Genomic DNA, 19,150 nt, shown 5'->3' with positions numbered 1-19,150 from the left:
CACACACACACACACACTCTAACCACCTCTCCAGTGTCTGTGACTCTGTCAGCCTGTACTTGAATAAACCAGGGACAGACCTGCAACGCTCCTTCCTGCCTCTGGGGGGGCAGCTTCTCCTCAGGGGAACGTTCTCCACAGCGCAGCTCCGTCCAAGACCAGCCTTCCCAGCACTCTACCACACACTCCCCCAGACCAGCCTACCCAGCACTCTACCACACACTCCCCCAGACCAGCCTACCCAGCACTCTACCACACACTCCCCCAGACCAGCCTACCCAGCACTCTACCACACACTCCCCCAGACCAGCCTACCCAGCACTCTACCACACACTCCCCCAGACCAGCCTACCCAGCACTCTACCACACACTCCCCCAGACCAGCCTACCCAGCACTCTACCACACACTCCCCCAGACCAGCCTACCCAGCACTCTACCACACACTCCCCCAGACCAGCCTACCCAGCACTCTACCACACACTCCCCCAGACCAGCCTACCCAGCACTCTACCACACACTCCCCCAGACCAGCCTACCCAGCACTCTACCACACACTCCCCCAGACCAGCCTACCCAGCACTCTACCACACACTCCCCCAGACCAGCCTACCCAGCACTCTACCACACACTCCCCCAGACCAGCCTACCCAGCACTCTACCACACACTCCCCCAGACCAGCCTACCCAGCACTCTACCACACACTCCCCCAGACCAGCCTACCCAGCACTCTACCACACACTCCCCCAGACCAGCCTACCCAGCACTCTACCACACACTCCCCCAGACCAGCCTACCCAGCACTCTACCACACACTCCCCCAGACCAGCCTACCCAGCACTCTACCACACACTCCCCCAGACCAGCCTACCCAGCACTCTACCACACACTCCCCCAGACCAGCCTACCCAGCACTCTACCACACACTCCCCCAGACCAGCCTACCCAGCACTCTACCACACACTCCCCCAGACCAGCCTACCCAGCACTCTACCACACACTCCCCCAGACCAGCCTACCCAGCACTCTACCACACACTCCCCCAGAACACAGCCCGCCTGGCTGGACTGCTCTGCTGGCAGCGAAGCCGGCTGGACTCTCCAAACAGGGACCTGTGTTTCCATCCTGGCCACAGCCAGCGCCTACAATTCCAGCTGGACATCTACTCTGGCCCAGTGTCTTATACTGGACTGGGGGGGGGTCTAGCCAGGAAAACTGTGTGTGTGTGTGGGGGGGGGGACGCTTGCCAGAGGGGGGGGGGGGGGGCGTGCAAGCTAGCCAGGGAGGACCTTTAAGGACACTAGGGTACAGAGGGAGGGAGGGAGAGTCAGTGCTAGAAGGGCAAAATATAAAGAACCCACTCACACAGAGGGTGGGGGGGGGGTCTCCCTAAACTCCAGTACTCCAGTACCCTCCCCCAACCTCTCCCTAGACTCCCCAACCTCCCTTACCCTCCCCCAACCTCTCCCTAGCGCCCCCAAACTCCCTCTAGACTCCCCCAACCTCCCTTACCCTCCCCCAACCTCCTCCAAACTCCCCCTGGACTCCCCCAAACTCCATCTACCTCCCCCTTCATCCCTCAACCTCCCTCAGCCTCCCCCTACCTCCCTCTACCCCCCCCCACCTCTCCCCAGCCTCTAGTCCGGCCTCGCCCAGTCTGGCTGTTCTGGGATCAGGTGTAAACCCAGGGCTATGGGGCTGATCTCCTGACAGCTGGTTAAATGTGAGTTATGAGGTGTGGCTCTGGGGAGCATGGTGTCCTGCTGTTCCTGGATCAGCAGCCAGGGGGCGCTGCGCTGTTACCGCTCTCAGGGGTGTGTGTGTGTGTGTATGGGGGGGGGTTGGGGGGAGGTTGGGGAAGTTGAGGGAGGTTGAGGGAGTGGTGTGTGTGGGTGGTGTGGTGTGTGGTGTGTGTGTGTTATGGGGGGGGGGGGGGGGTTGGGGGAGGTTGAGGGAGGTTGAGGGAGTGGTGTGGTGTGTGGGGGGGGGGGGCTGTTCTTGGCTTCAGGTCCGGTCTGTCCGCTCCTCTCACTGGTTCCGTTAGGACCCATGCTTGGAGCCGGAGCGGTCGGGCTCGCGTTGAGTAACGGCTGTTCAAACACCCTCCTTCTGCCTGGGAGGAAAACAGACACAGCTTTTCAGCCATCTTGGACTGCGGCCCAAACATGCCACCACTACTGAGAAACAACCCACAAAGGGGACTCTGTGGATCGGCACGTGGGCTGAGGAGGTCCGCCTGCTGACACTTGATCCGTCTGACGGGACAGCGGAGCGGAGAGAGAATCTTCTCTTAAGGGTTGTTCTCTGTAGGGTTTCATGAATTTACAGTGCAGCCCTTTCACACACACACACACACACACACACACACACACACACACACACACACACACACACACACACACACAGAGACACACACACATCCGGAGCAAGATCAGAGTAAAAGAGAGAGCGATGTCTCTCAGCGTGATTGGTGGTGTGGTGGTGTTGATGTCACAGGGGGTGACGCTGTCTAAGCCTGTCTCTGCTGCTCGAATATTAAATCATTTCATCGAATCATTTTATTTAGTTTGATCACCAATTCCACTCCCTGGTCGAAAGAAAGAAGGAGTGTGAGAGAGAGAGAGAGAGAGAGAGAGAGAGAGAGAAAGAGAGAGAGAGAGGGTAGACAGCGAGAGCAAGGGAAATAGAGGGGGAGAAATCGAGACGGAGCGATGGAAAGTGTCACACAGCTGTGTGCTCAACGTGGGGTTCGTTCTTGGAAGGGGAGCCCAGGAATAGCCCAATCATACCTATCGTTCTGCAGGACACCGTATCAGCCCCCACCAACACCCCCCCTCCCCCCTCCCTGGCCACCTCCAAACCTAAACCCAACCTGCTTCCTACACCAGTCCCTTCACACCCCCCCCTCCCTGTCCACCTCCAAACCTAAACCCAACCTGCTTCCTACACCAGTCCCTTCACACCCCCCCCCTCCCTGTCCACCTCCAAACCTAAACCCAACCTGCTTCCTACACCAGTCCCTTCACACCCCCCCCTCCCTGTCCACCTCCAAACCTAAACCCAACCTGCTTCCTACACCAGTCCCTTCACACCCCCCCTCCCCCCTCCCTGTCCACCTCCAAACCTAAACCCAACCTGCTTCCTACACCAGTCCCTTCACACCCCCCCCCTCCCTGTCCACCTCCAAACCTAAACCCAACCTGCTTCCTACACCAGTCCCTTCACACCCCCCTCCCCCCTCCCTGTCCACCTCCAAACCTAAACCCAACCTGCTTCCTACACCAGTCCCTTCACACCCCCCCCCTCCCTGTCCACCTCCAAACCTAAACCCAACCTGCTTCCTACACCAGTCCCTTCACCCCCCCCCCCTCCCTGTCCACCTCCAAACCTAAACCCAACCTGCTTCCTACACCAGTCCCTTCACACCCCCCTCCCCCCTCCCTGTCCACCTCCAAACCTAAACCCAACCTGCTTCCTACACCAGTCCCTTCACACCCCCCTCCCCCCTCCCTGTCCACCTCCAAACCTAAACCCAACCTGCTTCCTACACCAGTCCCTTCACACCCCCCCCCTCCCTGTCCACCTCCAAACCTAAACCCAACCTGCTTCCTACACCAGTCCCTTCACACCCCCCCTCCCCCCTCCCTGTCCACCTCCAAACCTAAACCAAACCTGCTTCCTACACCAGTCCCTTCACCCCCCCCCCTCCCTGTCCACCTCCAAACCTAAACCCAACCTGCTTCCTACACCAGTCCCTTCACACCCCCCCCCCTCCCTGTCCACCTCCAAACCTAAACCCAACCTGCTTCCTACACCAGTCCCTTCACACCCCCCTCCCCCCTCCCTGTCCACCTCCAAACCTAAACCAAACCTGCTTCCTACACCAGTCCCTTCACACCCCCCTCCCCCCTCCCTGTCCACCTCCAAACCTAAACCAAACCTGCTTCCTACACCAGTCCCTTCACACCCCCCTCCCCCCTCCCTGTCCACCTCCAAACCTAAACCCAAACTGCTTCCTACACCAGTCCCTTCACACCCCCCCTCCCCTCTCCCTGTCCACCTCCAAACCTAAACCAAACCTGCTTCCTACACCAGTCCCTTCACACCCCCCTCCCCCCTCCCTGTCCACCTCCAAACCTAAATCCAAACTGCTTCCTACACCAGTCCCTTCACACCCCCCCTCCCCTCTCCCTGTCCACCTCCAAACCTAAACCCAACCTGCTTCCTACACCAGTCCCTTCACACCCCCCCCCCTCCCTGTCCACCTCCAAACCTAAACCCAACCTGCTTCCTACACCAGTCCCTTCACACCCCCCCTCCCCCCTCCCTGTCCACCTCCAAACCTAAACCCAACCTGCTTCCTACACCAGTCCCTTCACCCCCCCCCCCCTCCCTGTCCACCTCCAAACCTAAACCCAACCTGCTTCCTACACCAGTCCCTTCACACCCCCCCTCCCCCCTCCCTGTCCACCTCCAAACCTAAACCCAACCTGCTTCCTACACCAGTCCCTTCACACCCCCCCCCCTCCCTGTCCACCTCCAAACCTAAACCCAACCTGCTTCCTACACCAGTCCCTTCACACACCCCCTTCACACGCCCTCCTGTCCTAACCTCCCCTCCCGCCCACCCAAATATCCAGGTGGTCCGGTCCAGCTGTGGCTGCCCCAGCGTCAGCCCTCTAAAGGGACACATCCCTGGTCACCTCCTCCTCCTCCTCCTCTTCCTCCTCCTCCTCCACATCCCATGCGGTTCTCTCACCCAGGGGACCACAGCCAGAGAAAGGCCCCGGGGGCCACAGTCAGGGAAAGGTCCCAGCGTGCGGCGCTTCTTGTCAGCAGCCGGTCAGCGGGATCTCTCCTCATCTCTTCCAGCGTCCCAGCATGCACTCTGACTCCTGCCTGGGAAAATTCCTCCAAACTAACCATGATTCGATTTATCACTAAACTAAACACAACAACTAGATTATAAGATCTGGCTCAAACGCTCACACGAATTACAAGCTAACAGGCTAACTTCATCAGCTGTGCCACAATCAATCAGTGCAAGTGTGGCCACAACGCCGTTCTATCTGACGAGAAAATACCCTAACTAAGAAAGAGCTGTCCTCTCTCTAGGTCATCCTCCATCAGCACTTCTACTCATCCCTCCTCCAGGGGCGGGGATCTGTATCCAACTTTGGGGGGGACATTTACATTAACTCATACAGTTCTGCTAGTTCTTTAACTGAAAAAACTCAATACTTTACCGTAATACGTAGAACACTAAAGCACATATTTACGGATACTGGCTCAAAAATATCCCGGATGAGCCCCCATAGTTCACAGCTCCCAGATCCAGCCAGATCCAGCCAAATCCAGCCAGACCTGCTTTTAAAATGAAAACATATTTGTGTAATACGCCTGGGGTGAGAGCCAGCCAAACCCAGGCAGCCCTGGCTCTCTCCATCCAGACCTCGGCCCACAGCACCAGAGAGCAAGTTCCTCTCTCCGTCTTGGGCTTTGATTGAGCTTGTTTTTCCTGGATAACTGATGGTGTTGTGTAACATTCGATTTATACTTTCTGGCCGTTCGACCGATGTTTTGATTGAGCGTCGAGTGGAAAGAGAGAGAGACAGGAAGAGAGAGAGAAATAGAAAGAGAGAGAGAGAGAGACCAGTCACGTAGTATTGACAAAGCCAGTTGACAAATGCCACATGCTTAGTGGGACTCACTGGATGTAGGTTTTGGAGATAAGCCTTGTCATTGGGGGCGGGAGATTCTCTGCCCTTTTCTCTTTGTGATTGGTTTAAAGAAATGCCTTTCCCTTCCCCCCCCCCATCTCTGATTGGTACTGAGTCCAGACCTTTCTCCAGCACAGCGTAAACAAAGTGTGGAGGGATAGGTTTGGCTATGCGAGACTACCACGTACAGAATAGTACTTCGTCAACCAGCTGTAGAAAGGCAAACACACACATACACACACATACGGGTGCACACACACACACACACACACACACGCACGCGCACCAAGTTAAATCTCTCTGAAACAATCACATCCTTTGTAATTGATCCATTCATTTCTGGGAATTATGCTGGCTGGGACCCCCTCCAAAACCCCAGTTGGGATACTCCAAGTGTGTGTGTGTGTGTGTGTGTGTATGCCTGCACCCCTGAAAATAGACAGAGAGAGAGAGAGAGAAAGAGAGAGAAAGAAAGAAAGAGACTGCTTCAGACCTCCCCAGCCAGAGAGAGAGAGGGAGAGGGAGAGGGAGAGGGATGCCTGATGGGCGAGGGGCGGGGCAGAGCGGGCGTCATGGTTCCCAGTCCTCCGTCAGGTCCACGCTCGCTGGCCAATGAGAGACAGACCTGCCGGCCAGGTCTCTGCCATCTTATTGGCACTCCTGCTCTTCTTCTCTGGTCCGTTGGCACCGTTCTTCTTCTGTGGTCTTGGCAGCCACCCCCCCCCTCCTCTCCACTTAGAGCAGCCCGCAGCTACTGTTGCCATGGTGACGTAATAAGATAGTCGTAAAGGACCACAGTTACTTCTGGTTCTGCTCTGCTTGTTAGAGGCTTAAGTGCATAAGTCTGGTTTCTATATAAAAGCAGTTGTCAGCGTAGTATCTGGTAGGCAGGCGTACGTGTGTGTGTGTGTATGTGTGTGTGTGTGTGTGTGTGTGCGTATGTGTGTGTGTGTGTGTCGCATCACACAGCGGTTAGTATGGATGGGCCCAGTTTGTCATTGAGGGTTACTGGAGATCGGACGCCACAGTCACTTCTTCACACTACGCTATGACCTGTGTTTACTGTGTAACTCATGTTCCCTTGTCTTCTTCCTCCTCCTCCTCCTCTTCTCCTTCCTCCTCCTCTTCCTCTTCCTCCTCTTCCTCCTCCTCCTCTTCCTCTTTCTCCTTCCTCTTCCTCCTCCTCTTCCTCCTTCCTCCTCCTCCTCCTCCTCTCCTCCTTCTCCTCCTCCTCTCCTCCTCCTCCTCCTCCTCCTCCTCCTCCTCCTCCTCCCCCAGACGCGGAGGCTGACCAAGGTGGAGCGTCAGAGGTTCAGCGAGGAGGTGGACATGCTGAAGGGTCTGCAGCATCCCAACATCGTGCGCTTCTACGACTCCTGGAAGTCCACGGTCAAAGGTCACAAGTGCATCCTCCTGGTCACCGAGCTCATGACCTCGGGGACACTCAAGACGTACGTCCAACCTCCGCCATGACATGAACTCCGACATGTGATTCATGATTCATGATGTAATAAGTGATGTATGATATCCTGCCTGTTTTATGATATCAGTGTCAGATTGATATCCGTTATTGACCATAACACTTTTATTATGTTGCAGTACATTAGTCATTTAGCAGACGCTTACGCAAAGCCACTTACAGTAATTGCGATTAACGTAAGCTATATGATACGTATATGATTGACCCCCCACAGCAGGGTCACAGGTCTAGCGCCCCTCCATGGCGAGGGTCGGTATTGGAGCGGGAGGAGGGGTTAATAGAGGGGTGTGGCTATCTGTATGTGACGGTGCCAGTGGGATGTGCCACGTGTAGGCCACGCCCCTTTCGCACAAATAAATAAATAAATATAACTGTATTTTTTGTTTTTTGGGCATATTACGAAACTAGACGTTTTGAAGAAGGCACACAATAATATAACATAACATTTGTAAGATCACTAAATACTATTAATCAGAATTTTAGATCTACCAAAATTTTAAGGAGTAGTAAAGGAGAAATGCATGTTTAGCCCTGTTTTAAGGTTACTTATGATCATATACAATGGTTCAGATCAAAACGTTGACAAAACTAGCACTGATAATTGCTCTACCACCGTTTAGGTCATACAATGGATGTGGGTGGGCAAAAACATTCAAAAAACATGTTAAACTCTCAATTTCAGACAAGAAACTCACCGAGGTGTTAGTTGGCATTCTGACATATAATTCGCCATAAAGTAAGATTCTAGGTCATCTGGAAAGGCTTTTTTAAATATTTAGCATAGAACTATTTAGTCGCAGCACATACGTGTGTAAACGTCCGCAAACTAGGTAGCCTAGCAACATAAACAATAACAATAGCTACCATAAGTAGTTCCGCTTCCTGAATCCCCTCTGCGGATTGATCTACACATCTACAAACGGTCTCTTCAATACAAGTCAATGGATTTCATAAAATGATCAATAAAACCCTACAGGATTCATACTTGGTGGCAAATTTGATGTCAGAACACCAACGGACACCAATTACCCCCTCGGTGATGAGCTCCGTCTCAGACTGGCTTCATTCATCGTATCTGGGCTGTAGACGTTTAGGAATGTTTTTTCTCTTGCACTTTGGCTTCAGCGCTAGATTATGCTCTTAGTCACTTTAACACTAGATTATGCTTTTAGTCACTTTAACACTAGATTATGCTCTTAGTCACTTTAGCACTAGATTATGCTCTTAGTCACTTTAGCACTAGATTATGCTCTTAGTCACTTTAACACTAGATTATGCTCTTAGTCACTTTAACACTAGATTATGCTCTTAGTCACTTTAGCACTAGATTATGCTCTTAGTCACTTTAACACTAGATTATGCTCTTAGTCACTTTAGCACTAGATTATGCTCTTAGTCACTTTAACACTAGATTATGCTCTTAGTCACTTTAGCACTAGATTATGCTCTTAGTCACTTTAGCACTAGATTATGCTTTTAGTCACTTTAACACTAGATTATGCTCTTAGTCACTTTAGCACTAGATTATGCTCTTAGTCACTTTAACACTAGATTATACTCTTAGTCACTTTAACACTAGATTATGCCTTTAGTCACTTAAACACTAGATTATGCTCTTAGTCACTTTAGCACTAGATTATGCTCTTAGTCACTTTAGCACTAGATTATGCTCTTAGTCACTTTAGCACTAGATTGTGCTCTTAGTCACTTTAACACTAGATTATGCTCTTAGTCACTTTAGCACTAGATTGTGCTCTTAGTCACTTTAACACTAGATTATGCTCTTAGTCACTTTAACACTAGATTATGCTCTTAGTCACTTTAGCTCTAGATGATGCTCTTGGTCACTTGTTTAGAAAGGAGATGCACCTGTGAGTTCTGGCGAGTAGTAGTACACTGACTACCTAAGTTAAATGCAATTATCGTAAGTCGCTTCGGATACAAGCCTCTCCTAAATTACTGTGATGTAATGTAACGGTAATGTTATGTAATGTAAGGACTAACCTCAGATGACCCCAGAATGACCCTGTCACCGTGCTCCCCCAGGTACCTGAAGAGGTTCAAGGAGATGAAACTGAAGCTTCTTCAGCGCTGGAGCCACCAGATCCTGAAGGGGCTCCACTTCCTGCACACCAGGGCCCCGCCCATCATCCACCGGGACCTGAAGTGTGACAACATCTTCATCACCGGCCCCACCGGCTCCGTGAAGATCGGGGACCTGGGATTGGCCACACTCAAGAGGGCCTCCTTCGCCAAGAGCGTCATAGGTGGGTCTGATACTCTCTCTAGAGATGGAACCCACACACACACACACACACACACACACGCACACACACACACACACACACCTACACACACACACATACACACACACACACACACACACATACACACATATACGCACACACACACACCGCTGGGGTTACGCTGTGACACAAACATACACACTCACACACACAAACACACACACACAGGCTGTATGCTACTGTACAATCTTCCCTGACCTTGGACAGTTATGACTGTAAATAGAGCAGAGAGCTATTGTTGTAGCTGGCCTCTGTGTGTGTGTGTGCGTGTGTGTGTGTGTGTGTGTGTGTGTGTGTGCGTGCGTGCTTGTGTATGTGTGTGTGTTTGTATGTGTGTGTGTGTGTGTGTGCATGCGTGTGGGTCTGTGTGTGTGTATGTGTGTGTGTGTGTGTTTGTGTGCGTGCGTGTTTGTGTGTGTGTGTGTGTGTGTTTGTATGTGTGTGTGTGTGTGCATGCGTGCGGGTATGTGTATGTGTGTGTGTTTGTGCGTGCATGTGTGTGCTCTCACGTGTGTTTACCTGATAGTGTGGTAATCTGTTTATATCTCCACCACCACCACCACAATCACCACCAACACCACCAACACCACCAACACCACCACCACCACCATGGAGACCCTCTCCTGAGGGCTTCTCTCCCCCTACGGAGGTCAGAGTCGTGGACCGACCTGCTCTGACCCGCCCCCCTCACACACCGCTGTGTTCAGCTCATCTGTCTCCCTCACACACCGCTGTGTTCAGCTCACCTGTCTTCCTCAGACACCGCTGTGTTCAGCTCACCTGTCTTCCTCACACACCGCTGTGTTCAGCTCACCTGTCTCCCTCACACACCGCTGTGTTCAGCTCATCTGTCTCCCTCACACACCGCTGTGTTCAGCTCATCTGTCTCCCTCACACACCGCTGTGTTCAGCTCATCTGTCTCCCTCACACACCGCTGTGTTCAGCTCACCTGTCTTCCTCAGACACCGCTGTGTTCAGCTCACCTGTCTCCCTCACACACCGCTGTGTTCAGCTCACCTGTCTCCCTCACACACCGCTGTGTTCAGCTCACCTGCGTCTCTCAGACACCGCTGTGTTCAGCTCTGACCCATCCCCCTCACACACCGCTGTGTTCAGCTCACCTGTCTCCCTCACACACCGCTGTGTTCAGCTCACCTGCCTCCCTCACACACCGCTGTGTTCAGCTCTGACCCACCCCCCTCAGACACCGCTGTGTTCAGCTCTGACCCACCCCCCTCAGACACCGCTGTGTTCAGCTCTGACCCACCCCCCTCACACACCGCTGTGTTCAGCTCACCTGCCTCCCTCACACACCGCTGTGTTCAGCTCACCTGCCTCCCTCACACACCGCTGTGTTCAGCTCTGACCCACCCCCCTCACACACCGCTGTGTTCAGCTCTGACCCACCCCCCTCAGACACCGCTGTGTTCAGCTCTGACCCACCCCCCTCACACACCGCTGTGTTCAGCTCACCTGCCTCCCTCACACACCGCTGTGTTCAGCTCTGACCCACCCCCCTCAGACACCGCTGTGTTCAGCTCTGACCCACCCCCCTCACACACCGCTGTGTTCAGCTCACCTGCCTCCCTCACACACCGCTGTGTTCAGCTCTGACCCACCCCCCTCACACACCGCTGTGTTCAGCTCACCTGCCTCCCTCACACACCTCTGTGTTCAGCTCGCCCACCCGCCCACTGACTTCTCATGTTCGTCTAACCTTTATTCATCCAGGAAGTCTCATCGAGATTAAAACCTAATTTACAAGACAGACCAGGGGCCTCATTTATCATTGAGGTACGCCTTCTTTTACACGGTCTTTTTCGCGAGTTCAGGCGTACGCCATTTGCCCCCCCCACATTGCGATTTATCAAGCCGTAAGGGCGAAAATTTAGTCGCCTTTCTCCGCGCTTTTGTAGGACACCTCTCCAGTTGGCGTACCGATTTACACGGTGTTCTACGCCCTTCTTGAACACAGGGGGAACTGGCGACGCAGGTGGTGCGTCGGTGAATTACTATGTTTGACGGAGAGAATAAGAGCGACAGTTCATGAACGCACAATCATGTAGGCTACTAGGCCAATTCAGCACAAACATATATCGCAATGCAAGATTAGACGTGTCCTCTAACCGGCTCATTCATGGTTCGATATGGATTTGTTCCCCAAACTGTACCTATGCGCTGTCCCAAACCCTTCCGCGCTATATGTCACACACTTAATGCAGGCACTCCATCAAACGGCAATAATTGACCAATTAGATTGTCATTAATATGTGATCATGTGGACCTGTTTGCTCTTTGGTAAGCATATAAATGACAGTCCTCCTGTGCGTAATGCGAGCCTAAATGAATCCGGCGCTACTCGGCCTACTGGCCCGAGATAGAACTCCAAAGAGGTGACGGCGATGGCGACTGCACCCACATAAGGGCACCATCAGTGAATGAATACGTCTATGTGAATCGCTAAAATGTGCACACTATAAATACCCAAATCATATGTGACATGCTCATCACAAGTGTAGTGGCACGCTGGCCTGGCTCCACGCATGACTCATTCATCCTGGCGCACAGCAGGGTAGGGCTAGACTGGAGGCAGGCGCTGCGCGTGACGGCTGGCTTATTGGTGTGTGCATAGCCAAGATACATATTCGTTGTCTTATTTACTTTAATCTTTATTAGCATTTTCCATCCATACAACGACAATACAATAAAACATAAAAACTTACAATAACAGCTTATGGGTACTTCCATCCATGCAGCTTTTTTTTCTTACTCAAATATGACAATTTTAATATTAGTGGTCTCATCACACTTCCTTCTATAATCCATCCATTTTTCCCATCTCCCTTCAAACTTTCCTTCATGCATCCTCAATGCATAAATAAATCTCATATATCTCCTCCACAACACCCACCACTGCTCCTTGGTTGGGGGTTCCACCTAATACCAAGCCCTCGTTATTGTCTTTTTACTAGCAACCAATAGTACTTTCACTAGGTATCTGTCCCCTCCTTGTACATCATCCCGTGTTATGTTTGCCAAGATATATATTCAAAGCTGATAAGGTGGAAGTCGGCGCGCTGGAGGTGGAGGCTGCAACTCGCGGGGGCACGACCGTCAGGTCCAGGACCACTGCAGACTCCCCCTCCTCTGAGTCCCACCCCACGTCAGAGTCTGGAGAAACAATTTCAATCATTTTCTTTGAGTTTGTCTGTGAACTTGATTATGCATTAAACATTTCATTGTGCAGCCATATTCATTTGATATGTTTTTCTGTTGGCAGTCAAATAAATGCTTAAGTGTGATTTACCGGGTGATTTAGATGAGAGTCTACATTTCCCAGAGGGGAAAATGTTTCATGTGGTCTAACATTATGAAGTGGTCATCTGTGTTATCGTTCCCTGTTTTTGGTCCTAAATCAATCATAGCCTACCACAGAATGTGTGGAATGTTTGCTTTCCTCACACATAATACAGCATGTCCGTGTAGCCTACGCCACATACAGGATGCACGAACATACAGTAGGCTACCTAAACTAGGAGCAATCAGACAAATGTAGGCTCGTACAAATAGCTTACCTTCCGAAGATGATTTTCTTTCCTCGCGTGGACCTCACCAACAAGCACATGCACCTCCGTCTCCGAAAAGTTTCTCTTCTTTCCGCGTTTGTCTGTCCCTATGCTCCACGCTATATTATGTCGGTTCCTTCCGGGGTATCCCCGACACGCTGTCATAGTTTTGACCATATATGGTTGGATTTGGGCGTGGAGAGGGCGGAACACGGGGCGCGTGCGCGTACACTCTATTCTCCGCCCGTCTCGGATTTCTCGTGCAGAAAAGGGCATACGACCTTTTTGATAGATCCGAAAAGCGTGTAAATATTCTCGTCGTACGCTACATTGTGCATTTTCCGCGTTTTCGTCGTACGCCCTCTTTTACACCAGAATTTACACGCTCTTTGATAAATGAGGCCCCAGGCAGGGGAGCAGCAGTATACAATCGCTCCAGACGACAACAACAACAGTCAACAATAACAGTTCTACCTCACACACAGACAGCCTGTTTCAGTCTGGAATGAATCAGGGCGTCTCAGATGATGTAGCAGCCACACGTTTATTTTTAAAAGCCCAAAGTCGTACAGAGGTTTTAACATGACTGCTCAGGTTCTCATGTTTAAAGTGTGAATACTGTAAATACCTCTTCCGTTGGTCACCTCCATCACACTGTGTTTTGTAGAGTACGGGAAGGATTTCTTACCGGTTAACGGGCCTGTAAAGAAATAACAGCGCTGCCAAGCTCTGCATTTGGCGGCCAATAAAAGGCTTCCAGAATATTCCCTGCATTATTAGGTTGTTTCCAGTAGCTCTTAGTTATAGAGTGATAGAACGAACACTTACTTAAATCAGGGCTCAGTTATTCTGAGAGCAGCTGCAGTTATTTACAAGGGGACACACTGCATGTGAAGTGTATGTACTTCTCAAGTACTAATTACACTGTAATATACAGTATTGGACATTACATTACATCACAGTCGTTTAGCAGATGCTTTTATCCAAAAGCGACTTATAATAATTGCATTTAACCTAGGTAGTCAGTGTACTACTACTCGCCAGAACTCACAAGTTTTATCTCCTAAACAAGTGACTGAGAGCAGAATCTAGTGCAAGAGTGGACGATAACAGTATAACAGTATACACCAAGTCACCAATTCCTTGTACATGTGTACAGTAAATGTTCTTGGCAAATATGAACTCAATTTTGATTCTGAAGTGTCAATAGTTAACCTGCTCTAATGGCTTCTATACACTGTGCGATTTTTGCAATGTACACTGTGCCATGAGACACTTCTGAATCGAAGGCTACGATTGGCTACCCTCCAAACACCTGCCCCCCTCAACAAAAAAAGGTCACACTGATTAGTGATGATTAGTCATGATGCTTTTCTATTGGTTTATTAGTTGACGTAGATCGTAGCAGCATTCACACTGCGAGATGCTCATCCCAGATCATCGTAAATATCTGACACCGTCTGATATTTGTCGCAGGCTATCGTTGATCGCAAGACCGTGACATCGGCCATCTTTGAATCCTCTCCCACAGCGAGACATAAGACCCCCGTTTTGGAGCCACGATTGGTCATCTTTCGTTCTGTTTGACCCTCCAGGGACACCGGAGTTCATGGCCCCGGAGATGTACGAGGAGAAGTACAACGAGGCGGTGGACGTCTACGCCTTCGGGATGTGCATCCTGGAGATGACCACCTCCGAATACCCGTACTCCGAGTGCCAGAACGCCGCGCAGATCTACCGCAAGGTCACCAGCGTGAGTACACGCCGTCTCACACACACGCGCACGCTCACACGCACACACACATACACACACACACACATACACACACCCACGCCTCATCGTCCTCTCTGGGACAGTCTGTGATCGGGTCCGTGCTGATCAGCTAGTCTATAAAGTCTTTTCCGCTCGGAAATAGTGAGCAGTTGAAGTCTCGACTGACTGCGTGAAACAGTCTCTCTCTCTCTCCCTCTCTCTCTCCCTCTCTCTCTCTCTCTCTCTCCCTCTTTCCCTCTCTCTCTCTCTCTCTCTCTCTCCCTCTCTCTCTCTCTCTCTCCCTCTCTCTCTCTCTCCCCCTCTCTCTCTCTCTCTCTCTCCCTCTCTCTCTCTCTCTCTCTCTCCCTCTCGCTCTCGTTTTCTTGCTCCGTCTAATAATCTATCTCATTCCCCCTTCTCCTTCCCTCTCTTTCTCATTGATTTCTCAATCTTTTGAAGTCTCTCTTTTGAAATATTTATCAATCTTTTGAAATATTTACGAAAGTACAGGCACACAAACACGCTGTCAGCAGGCCTGTCAGAGAGCAGAGCAGAACAGAACAGAGTAGAACAGAGCAGAGCAGAACAGAGCAGAGCAGAGCAGAGCAGAACAGAACAGAACAGAACAGAACAGAACAGAACAGAACAGAGCAGAGCAGAGCAGAACAGAGCAGAGCAGAGCAGAAAAGAACAGAACAGAGCAGAACAGAGCAGAGCAGAGCAGAGCAGAGCAGAATAGAACAGAACAGAACAGAACAGAGCAGAGCAGAGCAGAGCAGAACAGAGCAGAGCAGAGCAGAACAGAGCAGAGCAGAACAGAACAGAGCAGAACAGAACAGAACAGAACAGAACAGAACAGAGCAGAGCAGAACAGAACAGAACAGAGCAGAACAGAACAGAACAGAACAGAACAGAGCAGAGCAGAGCAGAGCAGAGCAGAACAGAACAGAACAGAGCAGAACAGAACAGAGCAGAACAGAGCAGAGCGATGGTCTCCAGTGACGTCTCACATTGGTCCTCTGCAGTCTTTGACAAACAACAGGATCAGCTCTGATTGAGAGCTTTATTTACAAAATGCCTCTCTCCCTCTTTATACGTCTCTCTCTCTCTCTCCCTCTTTATACGTCTCTCTCTCTCTCTCCCTCTTTATACTTCTCTCTCTCTCGCACGCGCTCTTTCTCTCCCCCTCTCTCTCTCACACTTTATTTCTGTCTCTCACTCTTTCTCTCTCCCTCTTTCTCTCCCCCCCCCTTTCTCCCACACTCTCTCTCTCTCCCTCTCTCTCCCTCCCTGTCTGCCTGCCTCTCTCTCTCTTCCTGTTGTTGGAATCAGTAGTTACAGAGTAGTGAAATAGACCTGTGTTGTAGCTGAGTGTCTCCATATGCTAAGCTAAGCGCTGGCCTGATTGCTGATTGGTCGGGTCTTTGTTCTGGGATGAGGCTCAGAACGCTGGATTTCCTCAGTCATTTATCCAATCAAGCCAATCCCCAGAGGCTAGCATCGAGGAATTAAAATGCAGCTCTCTTAATGTGATTGACAGGGGTGCATGCACACACACACACACACACACACACACACACACACACACACACACACACACACACACACACACATACACACATAAACACATAAACACATACAACCCCCCACCCCCCGGAATCGAGCGTTCTGTCCAGAGGTTCCCCTCGCAGAGTTGAATGAATGTACTGTAATCGCTCAGTTTATGTTTTTTTCTCCCTTATGGGTTTCTGTTCCAAACCACATTAATGAAAGCCTGCCAGGCAGCCAGGCAGCCAGGCAGCCAAGCAGCCAGTCAGTCAGTCAGTCAGTCAGTCAGTCAGTCAGCAATCAGTCAGCCAGTCAGTCAGTCAGTCAGTCAGTCAGTCAGTCAGTCAGTCAGTCAGTCAGTCAGTCAGTCAGCAATCAGTCAGCCAGTCAGTCGGTCAGTCAGCCAGTCAGTCAGCAATCAATCAGTCAGCCAGTCAGTCAGTCAGTCAGTCAGTCAGTCAGTCAGTCAGTCAGTCAGTCAGCAATCAATCAGTCAGCCAGTCAGTCAGTCAGTCAGTCAGTCAGTCAGTCAGTCAGTCAGTCAGCAATTAGTCAGTCAGCCAGCCAGTCAGCTGTGTTCTGGAGCCCATGCCTGGAGCAGCTCTGAGGATCTGGACCTCCATGCTCGGTCCCGTGGTGTCCTCCGCTCACGGCCCAGAGTTCCACACAGAGACACTACCTCCATTGTGACACAGAGCTGCCGTAATGTTGTTCTAGTTAGCGTGATAGCAGGCCTACCAACTGATCCCCTGTATCTGGAGCTGACAGTGTTAGAGACCGCCTGCCTCAGGGGGAGAACAGATTAACTGCCATGTTTCCTTTTTCCATGCTCTTCATGTGGTGTGTGAGTTTAGAGACAGCGTGGGACTGCACTGTGTGTGTGTGTGTGTGTGTGTGTGTGTGTGTGTGTGTGTGGTTACGCTCTTAGATGCTTGTTTAGAAAGAAGGGAAGAAAGTTCGCTACCTACATTGAATGCGCTTATTTTAAGTCATGCTAAATTACTTTAATGCAATGAAATGCCAGTCACTTTCTAATATCATTTTATGACTTGGCGTCCTTGGTTTATCTGTTGTTCCCTTTCTCAGTGTTGTATATCCATGCTGTGATAGGAGGGTTGTTTACAGTACCTCATAAAGAGGAAGGAAGAAGCTTGTTGTCTGAAAGATATCACCGTCATCGCAGACTTCATTGGCAGATGGGCAAACACACTGTTGGTGGTTGTGTGTGTATGTGTTTGTGTGTAAGAGAGAGACTTTTAGTGTGTGTGTGTGTGTGTGTGTGTGTGTGTGTGTGTGAGAGAGAGAGAGAAAATATGTGTAAGAGAGAATATGCGTGTGTGTGTGTGTGAGAGAGAGAGAGAGAGAGAGAGAGAGAGAGGGAGAGAGAGAGAGAGAGAGGGAGAGAGAGAGAGAGAGGGAGAGAGAGGGAGAGAGAGAGAGAGAGAGAGAGAGAGGGAGAGAGAGAGAGAGAGAGAGAGAGAGAGAGAGAGAGAGAGACTGTGTATTCATCTCTCTCATGGCTTCAGAGCAAACAGTGAAGTGATTGTGTGACTTGTGTGATGATGTATTGGACCAGCGTGTGACGTGTGAGAGAAGCCGTCGTCATACGTCTACACAGAGAGACCAGTTTGTTTGTTTTCTTCAGAGGTGAGATACATTACAGTTTGACCCAGGCATGGGCACTGGCAATGTGTGTGTGTGTGTGTGTGTGTGTGTGTGTGTGTGTGTGTGTGTGTGTGTGTGTGTGTGTGCTACGTGTGTAAATGGTAAATGGACTGCATCTAATGGCCTCTCATTCACCCATTCACACACACATTCACACACCAATGGCGCAGCTGCCATGCAAGGTGCTAGCCTGCTCATTGGGAGCAATTTGGGGTTCAGTGTCTTTGCCCAAGGACACTTCGACATGTGGACAGGAGGAGCTGGGATTCGAACCGCCGACCCTGCGGTCATTGGACGACCGGCTCCACCTCCTGAGCCACCAGCCGCTCATGTATGCACGAGTACACGTGCTCCATTCCCCTGTGTGTGTGTGTGTGTGTGTGTGTGTGTGTGTGTGTGTGTGTGTGTGTGTGTGTGAGAGTGTGTGTGTACACTGTGTGCTTCTCTGTGCGTATGTGGGCGCCGCAAGCATGATGGCAGTGTGTAGGCCGCGCACAGAAGCCAACATTGTGCCTCCGAACCAAGATCCCTATCTGGACACACACCAGAACACCAAAACACCTCCACTGACCGTCACAAAACGGAACGTTTACAAATCAGGATTTAGAAGCTAGAATTTAGAACGTTAGAGTTCAGAACGTCTGGTTAGATTCTAAACTGAATTCCGTTGTGTGTTCCTCGTGTGCAGTGGGAGTGTAAAGTTGGACAGGGCATCGAACCCAGGCCAGCCGGTCAGCTGATACATGGAGCACCACGAGATCCGAACCGCCTTCACTCCCACGCTCCTCAAAGCGTCTCTGTGTCGCCGTGTGGGCCTGAGAGAGTGTGTGTGTGTGTGTGTGTGTGTGTGTGTGTGTGTACACGTCGAGGACTTTGTGGACATGGCGTTTTCTTTCAGGGTGGGTTCGTCAGGCTGTGTCAACATGTTGTGTATGGAAGTGACAGATATTGACTGCTTGAGTAACTTACAGCCCACCATACGTGCGCTCTCAGCAGGTCAACAGGCCGGCTCAGACGTCCGTTCACAGTAGTCACACTGTCAGGGGTTCGAGACACAGACTGGCTTTATAGAGCCGCTGAGAACCAGCGACACACCTCACATGAGCTGATAC

At 51.0% G+C, this 19,150-nt stretch overlaps 1 protein-coding gene across 1 annotated transcript in view; it reads left to right on the top strand.

Moving 5' to 3' along the window:
• wnk4b (WNK lysine deficient protein kinase 4b) overlaps positions 1–19,150 on the top strand; it is a gene marked incomplete at both ends in the record, with an annotated part of 65,511 nt that overhangs the window by 21,337 nt on the left and 25,024 nt on the right. Inside the window, 3 exons of the mRNA XM_084448515.1 lie at positions 6,998–7,170; positions 9,246–9,466; positions 14,668–14,825. Of these exons, the coding sequence (XP_084304641.1) occupies positions 6,998–7,170; positions 9,246–9,466; positions 14,668–14,825 (552 nt within the window). The remainder of the gene's footprint in view (positions 1–6,997; positions 7,171–9,245; positions 9,467–14,667; positions 14,826–19,150) is intronic.

Source organism: Borostomias antarcticus, assembly GCF_949987555.1.
Source record: "Borostomias antarcticus genome assembly, chromosome: 14".
Classification (NCBI taxonomy): Eukaryota; Metazoa; Chordata; class Actinopteri; order Stomiiformes; family Stomiidae; genus Borostomias; species Borostomias antarcticus.
Note: the sequence above shows the minus strand (reverse complement) of the source record. Positions and strands in the feature narration are given on the sequence as shown.